This window comes from Xenopus laevis, chromosome 3L, assembly GCF_017654675.1.
Source record: "Xenopus laevis strain J_2021 chromosome 3L, Xenopus_laevis_v10.1, whole genome shotgun sequence".
Taxonomy (NCBI): Eukaryota; Metazoa; Chordata; class Amphibia; order Anura; family Pipidae; genus Xenopus; species Xenopus laevis.
The window spans coordinates 95078350-95098609 of NC_054375.1; the positions used below are offsets into that span (position 1 = coordinate 95078350).

General features: G+C 38.2%; 1 protein-coding gene across 2 annotated transcripts; it reads left to right on the plus strand.

Annotated features, from left to right (window-relative positions):
* The first annotated feature begins 3305 nt into the window (after positions 1 to 3305).
* miox.L (myo-inositol oxygenase L homeolog) lies at positions 3306 to 19858 on the plus strand. 2 transcript variants are annotated; one of them, NM_001093317.1, is given in 10 exon segments: positions 3306 to 3342; positions 8131 to 8187; positions 9628 to 9708; positions 10671 to 10833; positions 12349 to 12416; positions 13226 to 13335; positions 14033 to 14100; positions 15510 to 15559; positions 17094 to 17206; positions 18383 to 19858. In NM_001093317.1, coding segments are annotated over 10 exon segments (837 nt in total). In that variant the 5' UTR covers positions 3306 to 3324; the 3' UTR covers positions 18492 to 19858.
* Positions 19859 to 20260: the final 402 nt, after the last annotated feature.

Here is a 20260-nt window from a genome sequence, read left to right on the forward strand (position 1 = left end):
GCTTTACTTATTCACTGCCTGGGAGCAGAGGGACATTACCTGATGATACTTATGAAACTGTTCTTACTGCTATAAAGAACTTTTTCATGCCAAGAGTAAATGTGGTTGCTGAAAGATATAAATTCCGCCAACGTGGACAGCGTAATGGTGGATTCACAGAACAATTTGTAGCAGCTTTGAGAGAGCTGGTTGTTACCTGTGAGTTTGGGAAGCTAACAGCTGGAATGCTAAGAGACCAAATAGTGGAAAAAACAAACTCACCTCGCATTAGAGAAAGACTGCTCCTACAGCAGGATTTAACCCTTGCAAAGGCTATTGCAGTTGCTAGCCAAATTGAAACAGCACAGTGTCGGACTGGGACACCAGGGGCCCACCCAAAAACCTTTGACTAGGGGCCCACCAATTTATCTTAGACCAGGGGCCCACTCTTAGTAATATTATTCTTCCTCTCCTCACTCAACCTCTATTATCCTAGTGTCTTTCTTTTACATTCTATTATCTATTATTCCATCTATTTAGCCTCTTTGTTCTCATAGAATTTGGGAATGGCCATGAAATAGGACAAATGTCTAGCAGCATAAGGGCCCACTGACACCTTGGCCCACCGGGACTTTTCCTGGTATCCCGGTGGGCCAGTCCAACACTGAAACAGCAGTAGCAGAGGCTAAAACTCTCAGTCAGGGAACTGCTGGGAATGTGCAGATTGTGAATTCAGCACTGTGGCCTAATAATGCACAGTCACAGGCAAAAGACAGTGCTAAGGAAAGGGATTAACCTACACAGCAAATACAAATAAAAAATACTGCTTTCGCTATGGTTCAACACAACACACTGCAAATCATGTCCTGCAAAAGCTAAACGGTGATGCAAATGCACAAAAGTAGGACATTTTGCTAAGATCTACTGTAGTTCTGCTAAAGATGTTCATGAAGTCACTACTACAAATGTCACAGTATTAAGTGTGGATAAAGCTGGTACGTTTATTCCAGACAAGTTTATATGCAGTGTCAGTGTCAGTACTGCGTCTGCTGACAAGGGGCACTCCATTAACCTGATGCTTGATACAGGTTCAGCTGTTTCTATACTACCAAAGTATATTTTCTTGAAATACTTTGCAAAAGATCCGCTTGTTGCACCTGCCCTGAAACTGGTTAGTTATTTAAATGATCCAATCCCTGTGCCAGTGACTGTACAATTTGAATCAAATTCTGCAAAATGTGACTTTTACATTGTGAATAAGGATGCTGCTTGGAAGGGATCTCTTTGCTGCATTAAACCTACAATTAGTTGATGGTCTCATTACTACAGCACCAGTGCCTGCCACACAGCCAGTGTCTAAAATTTCACCACAAAGCAACACTTCACTGGGTTGTGCAAAGAACCTTGTACACAAAGTTAAGTTGAGACCAGATGTAAAACCAGTACCATTCCCTGATTCAGCATGGGAAAAACCTGCTATTGATGTTGTCGGTCCTTTTATAGATGCTCCTATAGACCTATATATATTAGTTTCTTATATAACATCAGCTACAGTAATAACATTTTTGTCTACAGTCTTCAGCAGAGAAGGTAATCCAAAGGAGTTAATATCAGACAACGGACCACAGTTTGTCTCATATGAGTTTGAATTCTTTCTGAGAGAGAGGAATATTGTGCATAGGAAAGCTTCAGTGTATTACCCACAAGCAAATGGAGAAATCGAGCAAGTCTGAAAGAAGCATTATAGACAGCAAATCTTACTGGGAAATCTTGGAAAGTATTTACAACAGAGTTCCTACATAACTACAGAGCAACGCGCCATACAACAACCCAATCATCTCCAGCTGAATTATTACATGGCAGACAGATGCGCACTAAGTTACATGTTGCAGACATCAAACATCCACAAAATACTGTGCCTACAAAATCATCTACTGCTGACATTGTGAAACGCCAACAAGCCAAATGCAAGGCTTATACTGACAGAAAACGTGGTGCCAGAGAAGTACAGTTTCAGCCTGGATCTTTAGTCAGAATTAAGAAACCAGGAATACTGAAACAATCACAATCTAAATTTACTACACCACTTGAAGTGAGACGCCAGCGAGGACCATACACATATGAACTGTCTGATGGACGCATATGGAATGCAAGTCGCCTTGCTCCTGTTAGATATGACTTTGGAGAAGCTCCATTTGATGAAAGACATTTTCCTACTCCTGATGTCAACTGCAATAGGCCTAAAGAAAGTGAACCTATAAGGCGTACTGAGAGAATCAGAAAACTACCTACATGGACCCAGGACTATGTGATGTGAATAATGTATATTATTGCTTTAAGATGTGTTGTTGTTGTTTATTACGTTTGCCCAAATGCTTTCCTACTATAGGGAGGATATGTGGTGTTTATACAAATTGCCTGTAGATGTCACTGTGCCCAGCATACTCTATTTATCCTTAGCTACCCAAACATAACAGGTTCCTTAAGTGATTTAAGGTGTAGAGATTCATATTATAGTATAATATTCCTCATCCAGAAAACCTCAGGTCCCAAGATCCTATACCTGTACTTTGGAATGTGATTAATCTAGGAACAGACAGCCACCATAATAAAATCAAAATGAATTATTTACCTCTATTGCTTGTTACTGTTGCTAAATGGCTACTAAATCTGTGAGATATTGATCAGCAGATTTAAAAATCAGTTTCAGGTGAGGACGCATCAGCTTGTGGACCTCCACCAGGCTCCCTGCATTTACCATCTTTCCTGTTTTCTCAGCTGATGGATTCTGCAATGCTACCTGATGGCACCAATGTAGGCTGTGATTGACATTAAAGGAAGGTGAGCACCTAGGGTGAAATTTTTCAAAAAATGCACACTTAAGCTGAAATCTGCCCCATGTTTCGTTATACAGGCAGTTACTAGTTGGAAATCTCAGTCTACTATGGTATTGGATGGTGTGGGTAGAGAATTGGCTGCGTATGATATTTACCATGATACTGGGCAAATAATGATGACGGAGCTGCCCTTGAAGCATGGCAATGGAATCACTGCTTTGTGGTTTCTTGAAGATGGTACTGTAATGAAAAATAAAGTATAAAAATTAACAGGACTGAAAAACAACTTAGAGCAGTTAACCTGAAAGCTACTCAGCAACCTCATCCTAAAGACTCAGCAGAATTATTCCCACCTCTGCCCCATGGTCTGGTTAAAGGGTGACTTATTGCATTCTGACTCGGACACCCTTACACAACCTTTTGTTCATATCATAGGCCACCATAAAGCTATTGCACCCTCCATCCTTTTCCATTCTCACCCAATTTGCTTCTTCATACACATCTAAGGATGAAGATAATTCAGCTGGTAAGTAATAACTGCATATAGCCAATTATTTTAAATCCAAGTTCATTTGGTTCTGTTTTTCAAAGCATGCAAATGAAGATAAAACTAATTATGCAAATACAAATCTGCCGGATATGCAATGGAATAGTAACAGGAGTCTCAGAGATCTCAATCAAAACTGTCCCAGACACACTATGACCCATTATGAACTCTTTTCTTCACTGTTTTCTATGAAAGAGGAGCAATGGCTATAGCCAGGCCCAATTTTGTGGTGCTGGAAATCTGCCCTGAGGCCTGGAGAGCCCTAACCATTACACTGCTTAAATGGATATAATTAGGTAGTTTAGTTATTATAATACTGCTTCCTTATAAATATAACTGTCCATCAGAAATCCTTAGTGAGAAATCCTCCAGATCATGAGTTTACTTGTCTCCCATTGTCTATCACTGATAAGAGAGAATGGCACATTAGAGAACCCTATTTAACCCCGAGCACACCCAGTCATCTTTATCAAAGTGTGAACAGACAGTTCACCAGAAAAGAATTCTGCAGAACTCTCAATTTGTATGGGATTTTTTTGTGTTCTCTAGTAAAAGCTCTGAGAAATATTCAACTTGGTTGAAAGGTGCATGCGAATGTCAAATGTTATGGAAAAAATGTGTTATTGTGCCACTTAGGCCACCAGAGAAATATTTACATTATATTCTTCTGACGTAAAAAGGTTGTCTTACTGGAAACTTTTGGATTTCATCAGCTCTGCATTGAAAAGCACTGTGTTTATTCTATTTATGGCAGTAAAAGGGTTAAGAGATTATTCCTGTAAATATGCATAAGAAATACTGCCATTCAGTGTTTATGTGGGTTCTGCTTTCTCGCATGCAATTTCTTCAGGGTTGAAGTCCCAGTAGAAGGCTTGTGGAGAAAGAAACCACAGGACCCTTGTACTGGAATATATTTAACACATTTTTTTACAAAAATATACTATGGGATCTGTTATCCAGAAACAGCATTATAGCCAGATTACAGCATGGCTATCTCCCATAGACTCCATTTATTCATCTAATAATTCAGATTTTTTTTAAATTCCTTTTTCTCTATTGTAATAAATCAGTACCTTGTCCGAAATCCAAACTAAAATATTAATCCTTATTGGAGACAAAACATGGCTATTGGATTTATTTAATATTTAAATTATTTATTAGTAGACTTAGGGGCCCATTTACTTCTTAATAGAAGAAAAAATACTTTGAATTTCGAATGGTCGAATATGGCTACTTCGACCATCGAATAGGATACTTCGACCTTCGACTACGACCTCGAATCGAATGATTCAAACTAAAAATCGTTCGACTATTCGACCATTCGATAGTCACAGTACTGTCTCTTTAAAAAATACTTCGACCCCCTAGTTCACCACCTAAAGCCTACCGAGACCAATGTTAGGGAAGGTCCCCATAGGCTTCCTAACAATTTTCTGATCAAAGGAAAATCCTTTGATTGAAGGATTTAAATCCTTCGAATTCGAAGGATTTAATCGTTCGATCAAACGATTATTCCTTCGATCGTTCAATCGTAGGAATATCGCATAATCCTTCGGGATAACAGGTCCCATACCTGTACATTGCACTTGATCCAAACTATGACAATCCTTATTGGAAGCAAAACCAGCCTATTGTTTTTTTTATGTTTATATGATTTTCTAGTAGACTTAAGGTATGAAGATCCAAATTATGGAAAGATCCGTTGCCCAGAAAACCTCAGGTCCGGAGCATTCTGAATAACAGGTCCCATACCTGTACAATATCATAGCACATTTCCCTTTTCATGCAATGAGCCCAATAAAGTAGTTGAGTCTCTGGTTTAACAATGGTAGTTCTGCCTTGTAGGAATGCTATCAACAAACTGTGTATAAGCAAATTTGTTAGGTAGTAGGTAATAGTAGGTAGTAAGGTGGCCAGACATTAACAGATTTGTTTAAGCAGTTTGGCTGATTTTGATCTTGCTGGCAGATCATCTGGGCAAATATAGCAATTTGAGGAGGCAGTTCCTATGGATCGTTCTCTGATCTGACAGGACGGTTGGTTTGTCCAAACTGAAAATTGAAAGAACTAAAGTCAAACTTTTAGATCTAAGTAATAGCTCAAAACATGTCAAAAGAAACAGCTTTGTAAATTCTATCTATTAAAAAATGACACATTGGTTTCCGGGTACAAACAATCATATGCACAGTTTTGTTTTTTCACCTTCAATGTCTCCTATAAACACTACTATGGTTTGTATAAACAAGCTGCTGTGTAGCTATTTGAGTACAGGATCAGGGGTGCTTAGCCAATGAGGCGAGTTGAGTAACAAAAAACCCTGTACCCCCCCACCTCACGTAGACCCCCTCCCTCCTCCCCAGGCTAACTACTCCCGGGGAAATGCCCCATACTCCAAATCTACCCCTCGGCGCAGATTCTTCCAGCGAAGTTCCACGCATCCATCTTCCACGTCCTCGGTAAACTGACTGGGAGATTGGCAATTTCCGTGTAATCCTGCGCATGCACAGTTGTCGCAAACCGCCAAACTGCTCCAACTGCGCATGCGCAGAAATACCGATCTCCCAGTCAGCTTACAGAGGAAGTGGAAGATGGATGCGTGGAACTCCTCTGGAATAATCTGCGCCGAAGTGTTAAGTATGGAGTAGGGGGCATTTCCTCGGGGGGGGGGGGGGTAGTTAGCGTGGGGGGAGGAGAATGGGGGGTCTACCTGGGGTGGAGGGTACAGGCTTTTTTGCAAAAGGGTTTCCTTCTCTTTTAAGAGCCGAATAAAAACCAGAAATTCGGCTTTACTAGTGCGAGAGAGCACAGTGGTGCTTTCCGCACTAGCGTTGCTGCCTCCCCCCGGAAAGGTAAGCAGACGGGGGGGCATTACAGGAGGCGGCTCTTTCCTAAAAAAAGGCACTGTACAGGATACACAGTAGATAACGGATAACTTCTGAAGAATCTCATGATATACTCCAGAGCTTATCTGTTATCTGCCATGTTTCCTGTGTCTTTTGTCCTTTTTCAGCTCTGAATGGCTGCCCCTATGGCTACATAGCAGCTTCCACAATTTGTTATTCGCTAGCAGCGCTGGCCATTCATATAGCGCACCCACTGTGAACATAACTCTGCAATGTGTGAAACAATAAAGCCGGATTGATATTAACATCAGCATCCCCTTCGTTGAATGGCCAGCGCTCCTAGCGAGGAACAATTTGTGTGAGATTGGAGTATATGGGGCTAACACCCGAAGTCTCGCGATAGCTGCGACCAGGAAGGGAACGCTGCTTGCCACAGTGAACTCCGCCATAGCCGCTTCACCATTGGAATAACTACACAGCAGCTTGTTTACATAAACTATAGTAGTGTTTCTGAAGCAAACACACCAGTTGTACCAGTGCAGGGCAACACTGCATTATATTTTCATTATTAATTTAAAACACTTTAATTTTTTGGTGTTACTGTTCCTTTAACAAAGTTCATTCACTCCAACATGTAGCTGAGTAGAGCTCAGTCTTGTATGGGTGATTATAAAAGGCGAATCATGAAATATATTACAGCTTAGTATTTATTAATCATTTTTATGCCTTGAAGTAAATTTGTGATTCAGGCCAACTTATTGCATTTTTAGTACATCTGATCTTGCCATTCTGCCTACCAGCTTTTAAAGCTAACTCTAGCCTCCTCACCTACAGATTTTGCTGCAAGCGTGGTCTTGTTCATTTGGGTGTATGGCTACCGTGCATCAAACTCGCAGCTCTCTGTCTTCAAAACTGACGCAACACCTTTAAACCCGTGTGAAATAATTTTATTGTGATGAGAATGATGTAAAATCTTTTGTAAAGCTCGGCAGAATAAGTCGGTGCTGTATGAGTAAAAGATAGCATTCATTATTGTGTGACTAATTACTGCATCTTTAATTATATAAATAATGATTACCCTTCCCTAAGGTAAAAGTTATACCATTCACCATCCTATACTTTTACCAGCATTATCAGAACTGTACTGGGAATACAGAAAAGAGAGTGATGAATTCAGTCGAACGCAGTGGGTTGCTGCAAAAACTGTGCTTTTATTTTCAACACAACATGTTTCGAGCTGTGCTCTTTGTCAAGTGTAATACAACAGAAACCCCGTACAATCTTAAATAGTTTAAACCCCACCCTTCATTAGTGGTGATCGGATGCAGGTTATTGCTGTTAGGTAATTATTCAGCCTGACCACATTCCAAAAAAGAGATCATACAAAGTTGAATATACAAACAAAATCCCATAATATGTAGACACTATTCATATTAATGACAACCCGACGATTAGCTGTGCAATCCCAAATCCATAGTGTGAAAATGAATCTGAAAAAATTACATAGTAAAAAAAATTTTTTTCCTCATTAAAAGTTTAAAAACAATTACTAGGTACTGCTCCTATAGAGCCTACCATGAGCCAGCTAAATTTAGTCATAGGACATCAAACGATATCTCACTGTCCATAAATAAATAAAGTCATTCTTACCCTTAAGTAGAAAATTTCACATTCTTATTATTAGTCAAACAGTATCCATTTTATCTGGAAAGGAGAAAGTCAACAAATGTATCAAAATAGTTACTGGGAATACACTGTGGTTGTTGGGCAAATTTTCATTTAAATGCTGTAAACGGATAGCACTCATTTTCAAAATAACAGTGGTAGAAAATTCAAATAAAACTCATTTAAAAAGGTCATAAAAAAGTAAAACAAAACACTAAAAACAAGAATTACAATACTGGAATGTCACCCTTATCTGCAGGATCCATCGCTCACATACCGTCCGGAGCCTGAGAATCACCAATATCGCAATTATAAGGTGAGTTTGGTGCAAGACAAAGGGGGGATTTCACAAAAGTGTCGGTAATATAAGTAACCCAGAAGTGGAACGACAAACGGTCGTACGAATGGGAAATTTTACAAAGGCACTCAATGTCTCGTAAATCCGACAATTTTCTAAAGTAACACATATCTTTTCGTCAGACAGACAACATTTTACCGAGCATTTTCAAAAGACAATTTGACATTTTCATTTTGGAGAGCCTAATGTGTCGGAAAAATTGTCAGCAAAACAACTATTTCAAAAGTTTTGTACACGTTGGAAAATTGGCGGGTAAATGCTCTGTGAATTTGTCGGCTGCTACTACAACACTTTCTACGACTTTTAAAAGACATTTTTTTATTCCCGACACTTTTGTGAATTCCTTCCAAAGCCTGTGGGGTTGGACTGATCACTAAGGGCAGAATTATTAATTATCATGGTAGGGAAACTGCTATTGCCCCGATCACTTTGTACTTGTGCTCAATTCATTGTAAGATAGCCTCTCTTTAGATTAGTAGTATTCCCACTATTTCCCATTAAACTGAAGTTTAAAGGGGCAATATACATCTGTGTTCAAAATAATAGGGTTTGTATTGGAAATCTATTCAATGGTATAACTACAGAGGCAGGAGACCCCCATAGCTGTCAGAGGGCAGGGCCCACATCAAATTCAATTTAAGGCCCCAAAATATTGGTAAGATGACATATTCTACCATTATATATAAAAAATTCTCATTAATTAGGGCCTAAATGTACCCCTTAGATTCTTGGGCCCCTTGCAAACATAGTGTCTGCTTCCTCTGTACTTACATCCCTGGGAGAAAATAACCTTTAAAGGAATTGATATAAACTTAGTCAGAGTCATCTTATGGGCACTTTTGCAGTTTACATACATTTTCTATTTTTAGTGGGTTCTGAATTATTAGCAGTTTGTGACTGTTATTACAAGTGTCAGTGGCCCTTAAGCTGGCCATAGACGCAAAGATCTGATTGTAGGAATCGAGGATTCGTACGATTTTCGGTCGATCGGACAGGTTAAAAGATTTCGGACGGCTGCCGATAATATCTCTGCATGTATTGCCGATCGTACGATTTTCAGTGGGAGACTGTCACTAGCTTTTGTCGGACATAACTTTCGTACGATTGCTGTCAGGGGCAGAACATCGGCTGATTTGTTCTTTTACTACTTTATTTGATCGGAATGGTTAGTGGCAGGTCGGGAGATGGGGAAGTCCGATCGTACAATGATTTGTACGATCGGATCTTTGCCTCTATGGCCAGGTCACTGTCTATGCAGTTCTTGTATTCAATGAATCTCAAGTTGCTGATAAGATAAACCAAAAGCCTGTGATTAGCAGCCTTAATCTAAAGGTGCACAAGAGAGGGTATGGATGGATAGCCTTTAAGATACAGTGCCTAAACTTGTGTCTGTCACAGGACTGCCCTCTACTGGACAGAGTGAAAAACACATACACCTTGATGCACACATACCAGACTGTACCGTTTGTGAAAGAGAAGGTAAGAAAGTGCTGCATAACTTGCTGGCACTGTATAAATCAATCTTTACCTTGGTAATGGTATGAGTTGTTTTCTGTATGTAATATATGTGATTATTATTATTATTATTATGATTAATAATAATAATAATAATTATAATAATATTGTTATTATTTTTGTACACATACACTTACCAGTCCAAACTGTCAGCAATTTTAATCATCTAGGACAAATTAGAAAGATCTGGTTGGCTACAATAGGTAATCGCACTGGTGATACTTAGTGCATATCTGCAAAAAGGGGTAGTGTATATATTCTATTTATCTATATGGCACAGGTTAAATAGTGGATAACAGATAACACCCATTATTTATGTTCTACAGAGCTTATCTGCTGTGTAACCTGAGCCTTTTCTCCTTTGAATGGCTGCCCCCATTGCTACACAGCAGCTCATTTATATAAACAATAGTAGTGTTTCTGAAACAAATACAGCAGTTTTACCAGTGCAGGGCAACACTGCATTCAATTTTTATTACTTTAAAACACTTTTATTTTTTGATGTTACTGTTCCTTTAAGTGAAAACTCTCAGTGCCACAAACGTTTGCAAACGAGAATATAAACTCACCGTTTACTGATGATTTTAACATATTGATAATGTCAAGAAATACAGTAGCCTGGAGATTCTTATGCTGGGAACTATAATTAAACCAGAGAAGGACAGGCCTGCATTAAATAGGAGCAACACATAGGGCTCATTTATAAGGTGTAAAGTGGAAAACCACAATGTTTTTTGTACAAATGCCGCCTACCCTGCCCTGGCTTTGTGGGCGCCACAATTATATAATATCCTTATTTTTTACATTAGGGGGTACATCATTTCCTGTATATATTATGGGGTAGGTTATACCATACTGTGTCATTACAGATATTGTTTACGTTGTTATAGCCAGTATATTTATTAACTTGTAAGTGTTGCTTTCAGCATGCACAATGGGGTTCCTGCACACACAGGAAGATGAGTGTGATGGAGGCACTTAATTTGCTGGATAATTTGGTTGATGAATCTGATCCTGATGTCGATTTTCCAAACTCTTTCCACGCATATCAAACAGCAGAAGGTATCCGTCGCATTCATCCAGATAAAGGTATGGTGCAAATTCTGCTGTGCTCACACAAAATTATACAGGTATCACCATCCAATTGTTAGCGCTAGAGCATAAATATATTCATATACCAAATCAAAATATATAATCAACACATTCCAGCCGCAACTGATTAACCAATCCACAGAATTAGCAAATGAGGTTACAATACAAATCCTGGTGAAATGCCCAAGAGGCTCAAGCCTGAGATCCCAATGCAAAAGCTTTTTCTGTCTGATTAGTTTATTAGTTACATTTGTGATGGCCTGTACATAAATTACCCAACAAGCTTTTATAACCCTGAGCAATGAGATATATTAACATGCAGAAGAAATATGAATAATATACAAAGACAATATGTGCAAAAATGCCACTGCACCTTTGCTTTTGTTTCCATCTTCTATCATTTTTGTATCACTGTTGGATTATGTCCATGCAACTGCTTATCTTTCTTATGCATCGTTATTAGTCCTTTCTGTCGTCCTTGCCTGTTTCTCACTGTTGTCCCTCTGCCCTCCCTTATTTAGCATCAACTACTGGCATGCTCGACACTTTTCTATCTTACGTTGATGTTTTGTGAAGGCAGTTGTTACCTATGTATTCATAGCGTCAGTCAGATCTCTTTATGATTGCGCAGGTCACTGGCCAAATTGCTCTGAATCACCTGCTGATGCAAGAGCCGAATGGAAAAATTCTGTGGAGCAGTTCTAGGTCCTGTTCCATTGTGTGACGACCAATTGCATGTACTGATGGGACTCAGTAGAATGGCGTCCATTGGAAACCTACATGTGGCTCACAGTGAGCTCAGCCTGCACCGTAATCTTGACCTTATTCAAATACCTTGATATTTACCAAGGGAACACATCAAGGGTTCTTGATGTTTACTAAAGGCACATACCATGCACATTGCTATATGTTTTTGTAAATATTTGGACTTATATCTGCCACCTACCATGCAGAGCAATGCTCAGACAGTTCTTTTAAATATGCCCTAATAACCTAAAAATATTGCTTTCTGTTCAGTAATCTCAATCCTTTTTTGCCCCAAAATTTTTACTGATAAACTTTTGCATTACATTCTTATTGTCATATAACTAAAAATATAATAGTACTAGTGTTTTCTGTTCCTATATTGTACTAGGAGAGGAAGGTGCTGGATAACATAGTTTGGCTCATTTATCAGCAAATTTGTCTGTGGGCAGAAATCCATGGGAACCAGTAAAATTGTTGCATTCATTGTTCGACCTGCATCTTGCAGAAAAAAGCCAATCACTGATTGGTTGCTATGGGTTACTGCTCACAGGCAAATTTGTCCAGTGTTGATGAATGCACCATAGGTAGAAAGGTAGGACTATCACCCAGAAGCTGTGGCTTTTTAGATATCGTGCATTTGCTCCTAGGTCCTTATCATGCCAAATATTGTATTGCAACATACTTCTTCATGTGGTACTGACTAATAATGAATAATTCCATTACACTGAAAAAGCTGAACAGTTTTATTTTTTCCTTGCTCCCTAGACTGGTTCCAGCTGGTTGGCCTTCTTCATGATATTGGAAAAATGATGGCCCTAGATAATGAACCTCAGGTTTGTTCTGCCTTTAAATTGATTGATAATTTTCAAAGCAATAATTAGGTAACATACAGGGATGATAGTGATTTACACCACTGCTGCTTGCAAAGAAAATCTTATCTTTCCTATTACCCCATATAAGCAGGAATACAAAAGTTACCTATCCAGGAGAAAGAAAGAACCCAGAATTAAAGCTCTGATGAATCTTTTTACTAGCTGAACTGTTAGACCTGTGTTCTGAACTTGATAATTATGATTGCTGCTCACATTTAAAGGGCGGGTCTGATGTTCTTCTGGTTAGGAAAAAAATTAGAAACCTTTCTCAAAGCTTTCCTTACCAAAAGAACACCAGAGCAGTCCTCTTTCTTTCTCTTGACAACTTGGTGGTCAGAACGGTGGAAAAATGACCAGCAGGTGGGGCTATTGTAACAAAATTAATTCATGTTAACAATACATGTATCCTTTATTATCTTGGAATTAAAACATAATAAATGTTAATATTTATGCAATGCATATATTTTGTACTGTTTATATTGGATGGATTGCTTGTCCCTTCTAAAAAAATAAATAGTTGAATGTCTGTTACTAAAAAAGACAGTTACCAGGATACACAGTCACTGCAAGATGCTGCAGACACCACTGTCTTTTTCCAAACACTTTTCAACATTCTGATATTAGTAAGCATTTCTGAATGTGATGTTTCTTTATTTTGGTCAGGCATGTTATTTTAAATGCAGGTAGCATCCATGTCTTATCCTCTGACTATATGTAGCTGATATAATACCCCATAAGCATGCTATCTCTTATGGTTTGTTTTATTGCAGTGGTCAGTGGTTGGAGACACATTCCCAGTGGGCTGCAAGTTCCAACAATCCATTGTGTTCAGTGACACCACATTCCAAGACAATCCAGACACAAAGCACCCAATATACAGGTATGAAGATACTTGTCTACATGCATAACCTCAGAAAACCATCTTTGTGCAGAGTAAATTGTTCCATTGAACACAAGTAAAGAATTTTATGTATCAGACTTACATAAGAATTTGAAATCAGTTTGGGATTAGGCTGAATCATTTATGGGAGATACTGTTTTTGTCCAAATCCAAAAAAGGACATTCAGTGCATCCCTAGTAAGAAGTGAATTTCCCACAGTGTTACGGTACAACTACATGAACTTCTTCAACACAATTCCAGTGGATCTGACACGGTGCGCCAAAACGCAGTCGTCAAGTCGGATGCGATGGAAAATAAGGGAAGCAATAGCAAGTCGGATGGTGTCGCAGTGTTCATCCGACACAACACGACTGTCAGAAGCAGGAATGATGAATGATGCAACAACATCCGACATTTGTATCTTACCTTATTTTCCATCGCATCTGACTTGACGCCTGTGTTTTGGAACCAATGGGAAGGAGAAAACAGTTTTTCAATATTTTAGACTACATGGAAGGTAACATGGCATGTTTCATATATCTAATGAGTGAATATGGCACTTCTTTAAAATTATGAAAATGATGATTCATTTATGAAAAGAAGCAATATGTTAAGCAGATAAATGCTGAGACTGGCTACTCGCCTTACTGAAAACTGACAGCATTAACTGTTTCTATTTCTTCATCTTTTGCACAGCACAAAATATGGAATTTACAAGCCAAACTGTGGTCTAGAGAATGTGCTTATGTCATGGGGCCATGATGGTAAGTTAGCTTTTACATAATAAAAAACATGTTTTAGGAGAGCAAATTATGTTTCATTTAATTTACCTTCTTCATCCATCATTGTTAGGGATCAGCCAAAACCAAGCCTTTTTCAGCAGGATTCAGATTCAGCCGAATACAAGCACCTGGCCGAACCCACACCATACAAAAAGCAAAAAATTTGCTGCACATTCCGTTTGGGATTCAACTGAATCCTGTGTGAAGGATTTGGGATTCGGCTGAATCATGAACAGATGGATTTGGTGCTTCCCTAATCCTTATGGAACCCCCTGTCCCCCCAAGCTCCCTTGTGGTCATGGGATCTGCTCCCCCTAGAGTTGCCACCTTTCCCAGCAGTAAAAGACAGAAAAATGGGGTTGGATGATGATGTCAAGGGGGCGAGGTGATGACATTGGGGGTACGGTGGTGAAGTTGAGGTCATGGAGATGATGTTGCGGGTGGGGTTATGAGAAATGAGTAATTTGTGTGGCTTTTTAAACCATAAAAACCTGGATATGATAATGAGGCTTTGAAATAGATAGGTGACAACCCTAGCAACCCCTATAGTTACACCACTGGTGCAATGTGTAAATGTTATACATTTTACAAACAGTTCCTATTGTGCCTAAGGGATGGGCATGGAAGTTTATAGCCTATTACCGTACTTGCAGACTCTTACATGGGAAAGCATATCCCACTCACATCTCTATATTAGAATGTGCACCTGAGTGTGGAGTAACATCCAATTCAGCTCGGACTGTTTGTTTTGCAGTGTGCTGCATCTCTGTGCCAGCTGTGTGATCAGATTTCAGAATCCACATAATGACCTTATTACAAGTCAAAGAAAATAATCAGTAATGTGCACTGTGTTCACTGTACGTTAGACTAAATCAATATGCACATGACCACAGTATAAATATTCAGATTTTTAATAAAACTCAAATTTATCTCATATTTTTATTAAACCAAGCTTGACAAAACTCCCATCCACAATTTTATCTTATTTATCAATTAAATAACTTGAAAAAAGTCGGTTCGGCAAAAACCTTGATAAAATCGAACGAAAACCCAAATTGTAAAAATATTTTGGATTTGACGCCCAAATCACTTGATTTTTCTTTGAGTTATCGCTCGAAAACCCCCGAATTTTTTGGATTATTGGATGAAACCCAGTGCAGACCATGATATTTTCAAATTGTAAAAGAGATTTCTGCCATTGACTTATACATGACCTCTGCAGGATTTTTGGATTCAGACTTTTTGCAGCTTCAGGGTATAATCTTGAAAAAAAAAATTTCCATGAAAAATTAAAGTTTTTGCCAAAAATAATTAGGTTTAGTAAATAACCCCCTTAGTGTTTCTTTGTTGGATGAGTTTCTATCCCTCTCAGTTTGTTTCTGTTTTTGCAGAGTACCTGTATAAAGTGCTTACGTTTAATAAGTGTTCCATCCCCGAAGAGGTAAGAGAGTCACTTGGATGACCCTGATTGATTTATGCAATGGACTAATTAATGTACACATTTTTTTGGGCATGAATCTTTATGTTCTCTTACATCTTTGTTTTTGAGATGCATTTTCAATGTACATGTTTTGCCTGACACTGGCATTTACTATCCATCACCTTACCCATTGCTTTACAGAGAAAAGAGATACAAATACAGTTAAAAGGGTGGTTCACCTTTAAGTTGGCTTTTAGTATTTTATAGAATGGCCAATTCTAAGCAGCTTTTCAATTGGTCTTATTTATTTTTTATAGTTTTTGAATTATTTGCCTCCTTCTTCTCTTTCCAGCTTTCTAGGGGCCATCTAAAAACAAATGCTCAGTAAGGCTACACATTTATTGTTATTTGTATTACTTATCTTTCTATTCAGGCCCTTTACTCTTCATATTCCAGTCTCTTATTCAAATTAATGCATGGCTGCTAGGTTAATTTGAAACCTAGCAATCAATTTGCTGAAATAGAAAACTCAAGAGCTGCTGAATAAAAAGTTAAATAATTCAAAAACCATAAAAAATTAAAACCAATCACAAATTGTCTCAGAATATCACTCTCTACAATACATCATACTAAAAGTTAACTCAAAGGTGAACCCCTTTAAATGGGTAGTTCAATTAGCTTTTAGTACAATGTAGATAATCATATTCTAAGATTGTCACATAATTGTATGCAGTTTTGAATTTCAGCAGCTGGCTGGTTGCTAGGGTCCAATTTACCTTAGCAACCGGGCAGTTCTCACCCAGATAATTTGCACTGCATCATTCATACACATCTACAACACTCACACATTTATTTAGCAGAGGACCTTATCATATATATTTGAAGAAAGGCCTCTTAGTATATGAATAAATAATAAATAAAGTAAGAAAGCAATATAAGTAACTGAGTCTGCATTAGGTATGCTCCTGTCTGTATTTATATGCAGTCCCTGGAGGGAGTTAAAGACTAGCACTGTGCTAGACCTCTAATATTAGTGATACTGCAAAAAATATCAATTATTTAAAGAGCCACTGTACCTAAATATATTGCATTCGCTATAGATTTGTTTAATTGATCTTTTTATTTGCATCTGCTTTTGTGAGTGGATGTCTGCCTTGCTCTAGAGTTTTAGTTATAGCATAGTTATCCACTTCCTGAAAGGCTGGCTACAGACTTCCTTATCACTGGTCATATGCTTCCTATTGTGTTATAATCTCTTTACAAGAAGGGCAAGATATAGCAGTTCATGGGTGTGGCATGTCACAAGTGGTGGTCAGCTGATCAGGGCACTCTCCAATAGAATGTCATAGATTTTATCATAGCCTGTGTATAATTGCACTGTAAATGGCTCAGCTGTAAATGGATATTAAGTTTAGCCACATACAAGTTTTCATACCCTGTTCTGTTTATTGAAATGCAGATGAGCACCATGTTGTAATGACTAGACTGATATCTATATCTATACACATGCCATTTGAAGAAATATTCCTGCTTTAAAGAAATACTTTGCTTTTAGGGTCTTTACATGATTCGGTTCCATTCATTTTACCCATGGCACACTGGGGGAGATTACCAACACCTCTGTAATGATAAGGACCATAGAATGTTGCACTGGGTGAAGGAATTCAAGTATGTATATGGCTTGTTATTAAGTTGTAATCGTGGGCTATAAAAATTAATAAAAAAGCATTCTTTTGCATGCTGAAATTTTACACTGAGGACTTTTTCAATAATATTTGGTTGAATTTGAGGTCGAAGAAATATTGTGCTTTTGCATAATATTGTTACATTTGAAAGATCTCCAACAACAGTAAAAGCAAACAATTGGGTAAACCATGAGTTTTTGATACATAATGATCCATAAATCTGGCCATAGTGACCTCTAAAGATGCCATCATAGAAATCATTTGCTGGATTTTAGTTAAACAAAGCTGGAAATCAAGGTTGTCCTCAGCCAGAGTGAGGAAAGAGTCCATTTAGATGCAGAAAAAACATGTCTGCAAATGATCGTTTAGGCACCCTGGGGTATTTGTTTGCATCAATAAATCTTTCTGGAGGTAAGCTAATACTAAAGCTGGCCATAGATGTAAAGATTTTTCAAAGATCCGATCGTCATCGTGAGACCACAATTATCTCCAAACGATCGTACGAATTGTCCATCAACTAAAAAGACCATTGGCCAGGAAAACAAAGGGTATCTGCCTGCTTGGCCCTGCAAACATAGATAGATTGCACTGGCAACGATAAAGATTTTATAACCTGGTCGATCACTTTCTGATAGATGTCGGCCGAAAAATCGTAAGATGTATGATCGTTTGAATGCCACTAACGATAATTTTGAAGGATTGGTCGGACTTCGCTAAAATCGGTCGTTCAGCAAAAAAAATCTTTGCATCTATGGGGACCTATAGTTAAACATATTTAACAATGGCAGAACAAGGGCTGCTTAATATTTTAGTACCCCTATTGATTTTTTTGTGGATTAATTACTAAACTTTACCTGTCAAATAACTTTTCATCAATTCAAGTTTTTAATAAACCTTCAATGCAGAATTTTGGATTTTAGAGTCCCACCTTATCAATCAGGAAAGTTAAATTCACTGTGTTTGGGGGTGCCAATTTGTTGGACATGTCCCAGTAAATTAAATTGCTTATGTTTTTCCCTGGCCCATTGCCTTGTGTTCAATGCTTTGTTCATGCTTTGAAATCATCACTGGGCTATGTTTTATTAAAAAAATATTTCATTAAAGAGAACTGATTCAAACCATAAGATATTTAGTAACGGCTATTTTCTGTTTTCCACAGTAAATTTGACCTGTATACAAAAACCGAGGATCTTCCAGATGTGGAGCTTCTACAACCATATTACCAGGAGTTAATAGACAAATACTGCCCTGGTGTGCTGAGCTGGTGATCCTTACTTTCAGGAGTTCAGAGCAACATGAATACATCTCCTATGCTCTGTAGGACTCTGACATTTTCCATTCTACCAATTTACTTGCTGTTTCCCCACTCAATTCAGCAGTTCTGATAAAACCAGTTTAATCTTCCCTCTCTCTCAGCATTATTCCTCACTACATGAGGGCTTTGTGTCACAGTCCATTCTTTGAAAAAAAAAAAAAAGACTTTGCATTTCTCTCCGAAATCCGCCAAGTGTGTTTGCACCGAAGCCGACACAATGTTTCAGGACACGAAAAAAGAAGCAAGTTACTGCCCGCAGTAGGGGATGTAAACAGAATGTGGATTTCAGCAGGATGATTTCACCCCCATGTGGTCGTAACCTAATACATAAAATAGGAAAAGGGAGCCCAGACCAATGGTGTATTAGAGCTGTCTCAAAAACCAATTTGGACACAAAGCCTTCATGTAGAGAGACACATTGCCGAGAGGATTGTGAAGATTAACTTGAATATCTCAGATACAGTACAGAACTTGTAATTTAATATATTTAGAATGTTTATTTTCATGAGATGAAGGCTACATTATTTTTTTTAATATACTTTTTTCTCCTCAAAGTCCCCCCCAATACAGATTCAGGCTTGGGGACACAATTTTTGGGTATCACATAGAAGTATCTTGACCTCTGCCCCTATTGTATTTAATTCAAGGGATGGGACTTGTCACATGAGACACAAAAGACTCCCAAACAAGACATCAGTAGTGGGGCTTCCCTATACTTACGTTTTGTTCATATGGTCAAGGAATATCTTTAGTGTGCACTTTCCCACCTGGAGTTTAAAAATGATCCTTGTATGTACGCATAGAGTTGTTGGGTGGCTCAGAAGTACTAAAGTGTTAACTTCAAAATTCTTTGTGCACATTACAATTTGTTGTGCTGGTATGATTACATTATATGAGGGAATATTTGATCTAAGCTCTCCCACTGCTTTTATCCCAAATCAAAATCAGCCTGACTTTCAAAGCAACAGAGCATCTCCCAGTGGGGCCAGGCCCTCAAAGCAATTTCCATCAACACTTCCACCTACAGTATGTGACATAGTACAGTCTACATATGATGCTTGCAGGATGGGCACTGGATGTGAAGTTCTCTGTTGGTCCATAGAGACTGTCCAACACTACTCCAGACCAACTCCCAAAGATCAGTTGGCCACTTATCCATTAAGATCACATAATCCCCCCCCTATTAGTTTTATCATTGTTGTACCACTATATTTATATACTACTGTTTACTGTATTCCCATATTACTATTCACTGCACAAGATCTCAAGTGTACCACAACTAATGGCATAAACTGTAATAAACTTGACATAATACCATGACATGAGTAGAACTACCAGTAAAGGCTAACTATATTTTATAGAGTTACATGTGCCCCAACTATTGGTATGTTTAATATATCTAGAATATGTTGTAAAGGTTAAAAACAATCCCTGAGTAAGCATGTGCTACTGCTTCCTAATTTCATGCTTTACATTCTTCCCAAAACTTTAAGGTCAGACAGGTTCTATTACTAACAAAGCTAAATCCAGAAGCAAAACCCTGCATACGTTTCCCTAAGGAGAAAAATGTTAATACTAAATGTATTCAATAGATTCCAACAGGAATGATGTATCAAGAAGCAAATAGCCCTAACATAGAATACACTCCAGTCTACACCATGTAAGTAGCAAAAAGTATAAAAGGAATGAAAATATAATGCACATGGTGTATATTACCCTCAA

What these genes read in the sequence shown, in the direction of transcription:
- miox.L (XM_041585134.1), top strand. Translation starts at nt 9,670, where the DNA reads ATGCACACATACCAGACTGTACCGTTTGTGAAAGAGAAG. An exon ending in CCCTAGATAATGAACCTCAG is followed by an intron (nt 12,417 to 13,225) that starts GTTTGTTCTGCC and finishes GTTTTATTGCAG; the next exon opens with TGGTCAGTGGTTGGAGACAC. An exon ending in TATGTCATGGGGCCATGATG is followed by an intron (nt 14,101 to 15,509) that starts GTAAGTTAGCTT and finishes CTGTTTTTGCAG; the next exon opens with AGTACCTGTATAAAGTGCTT.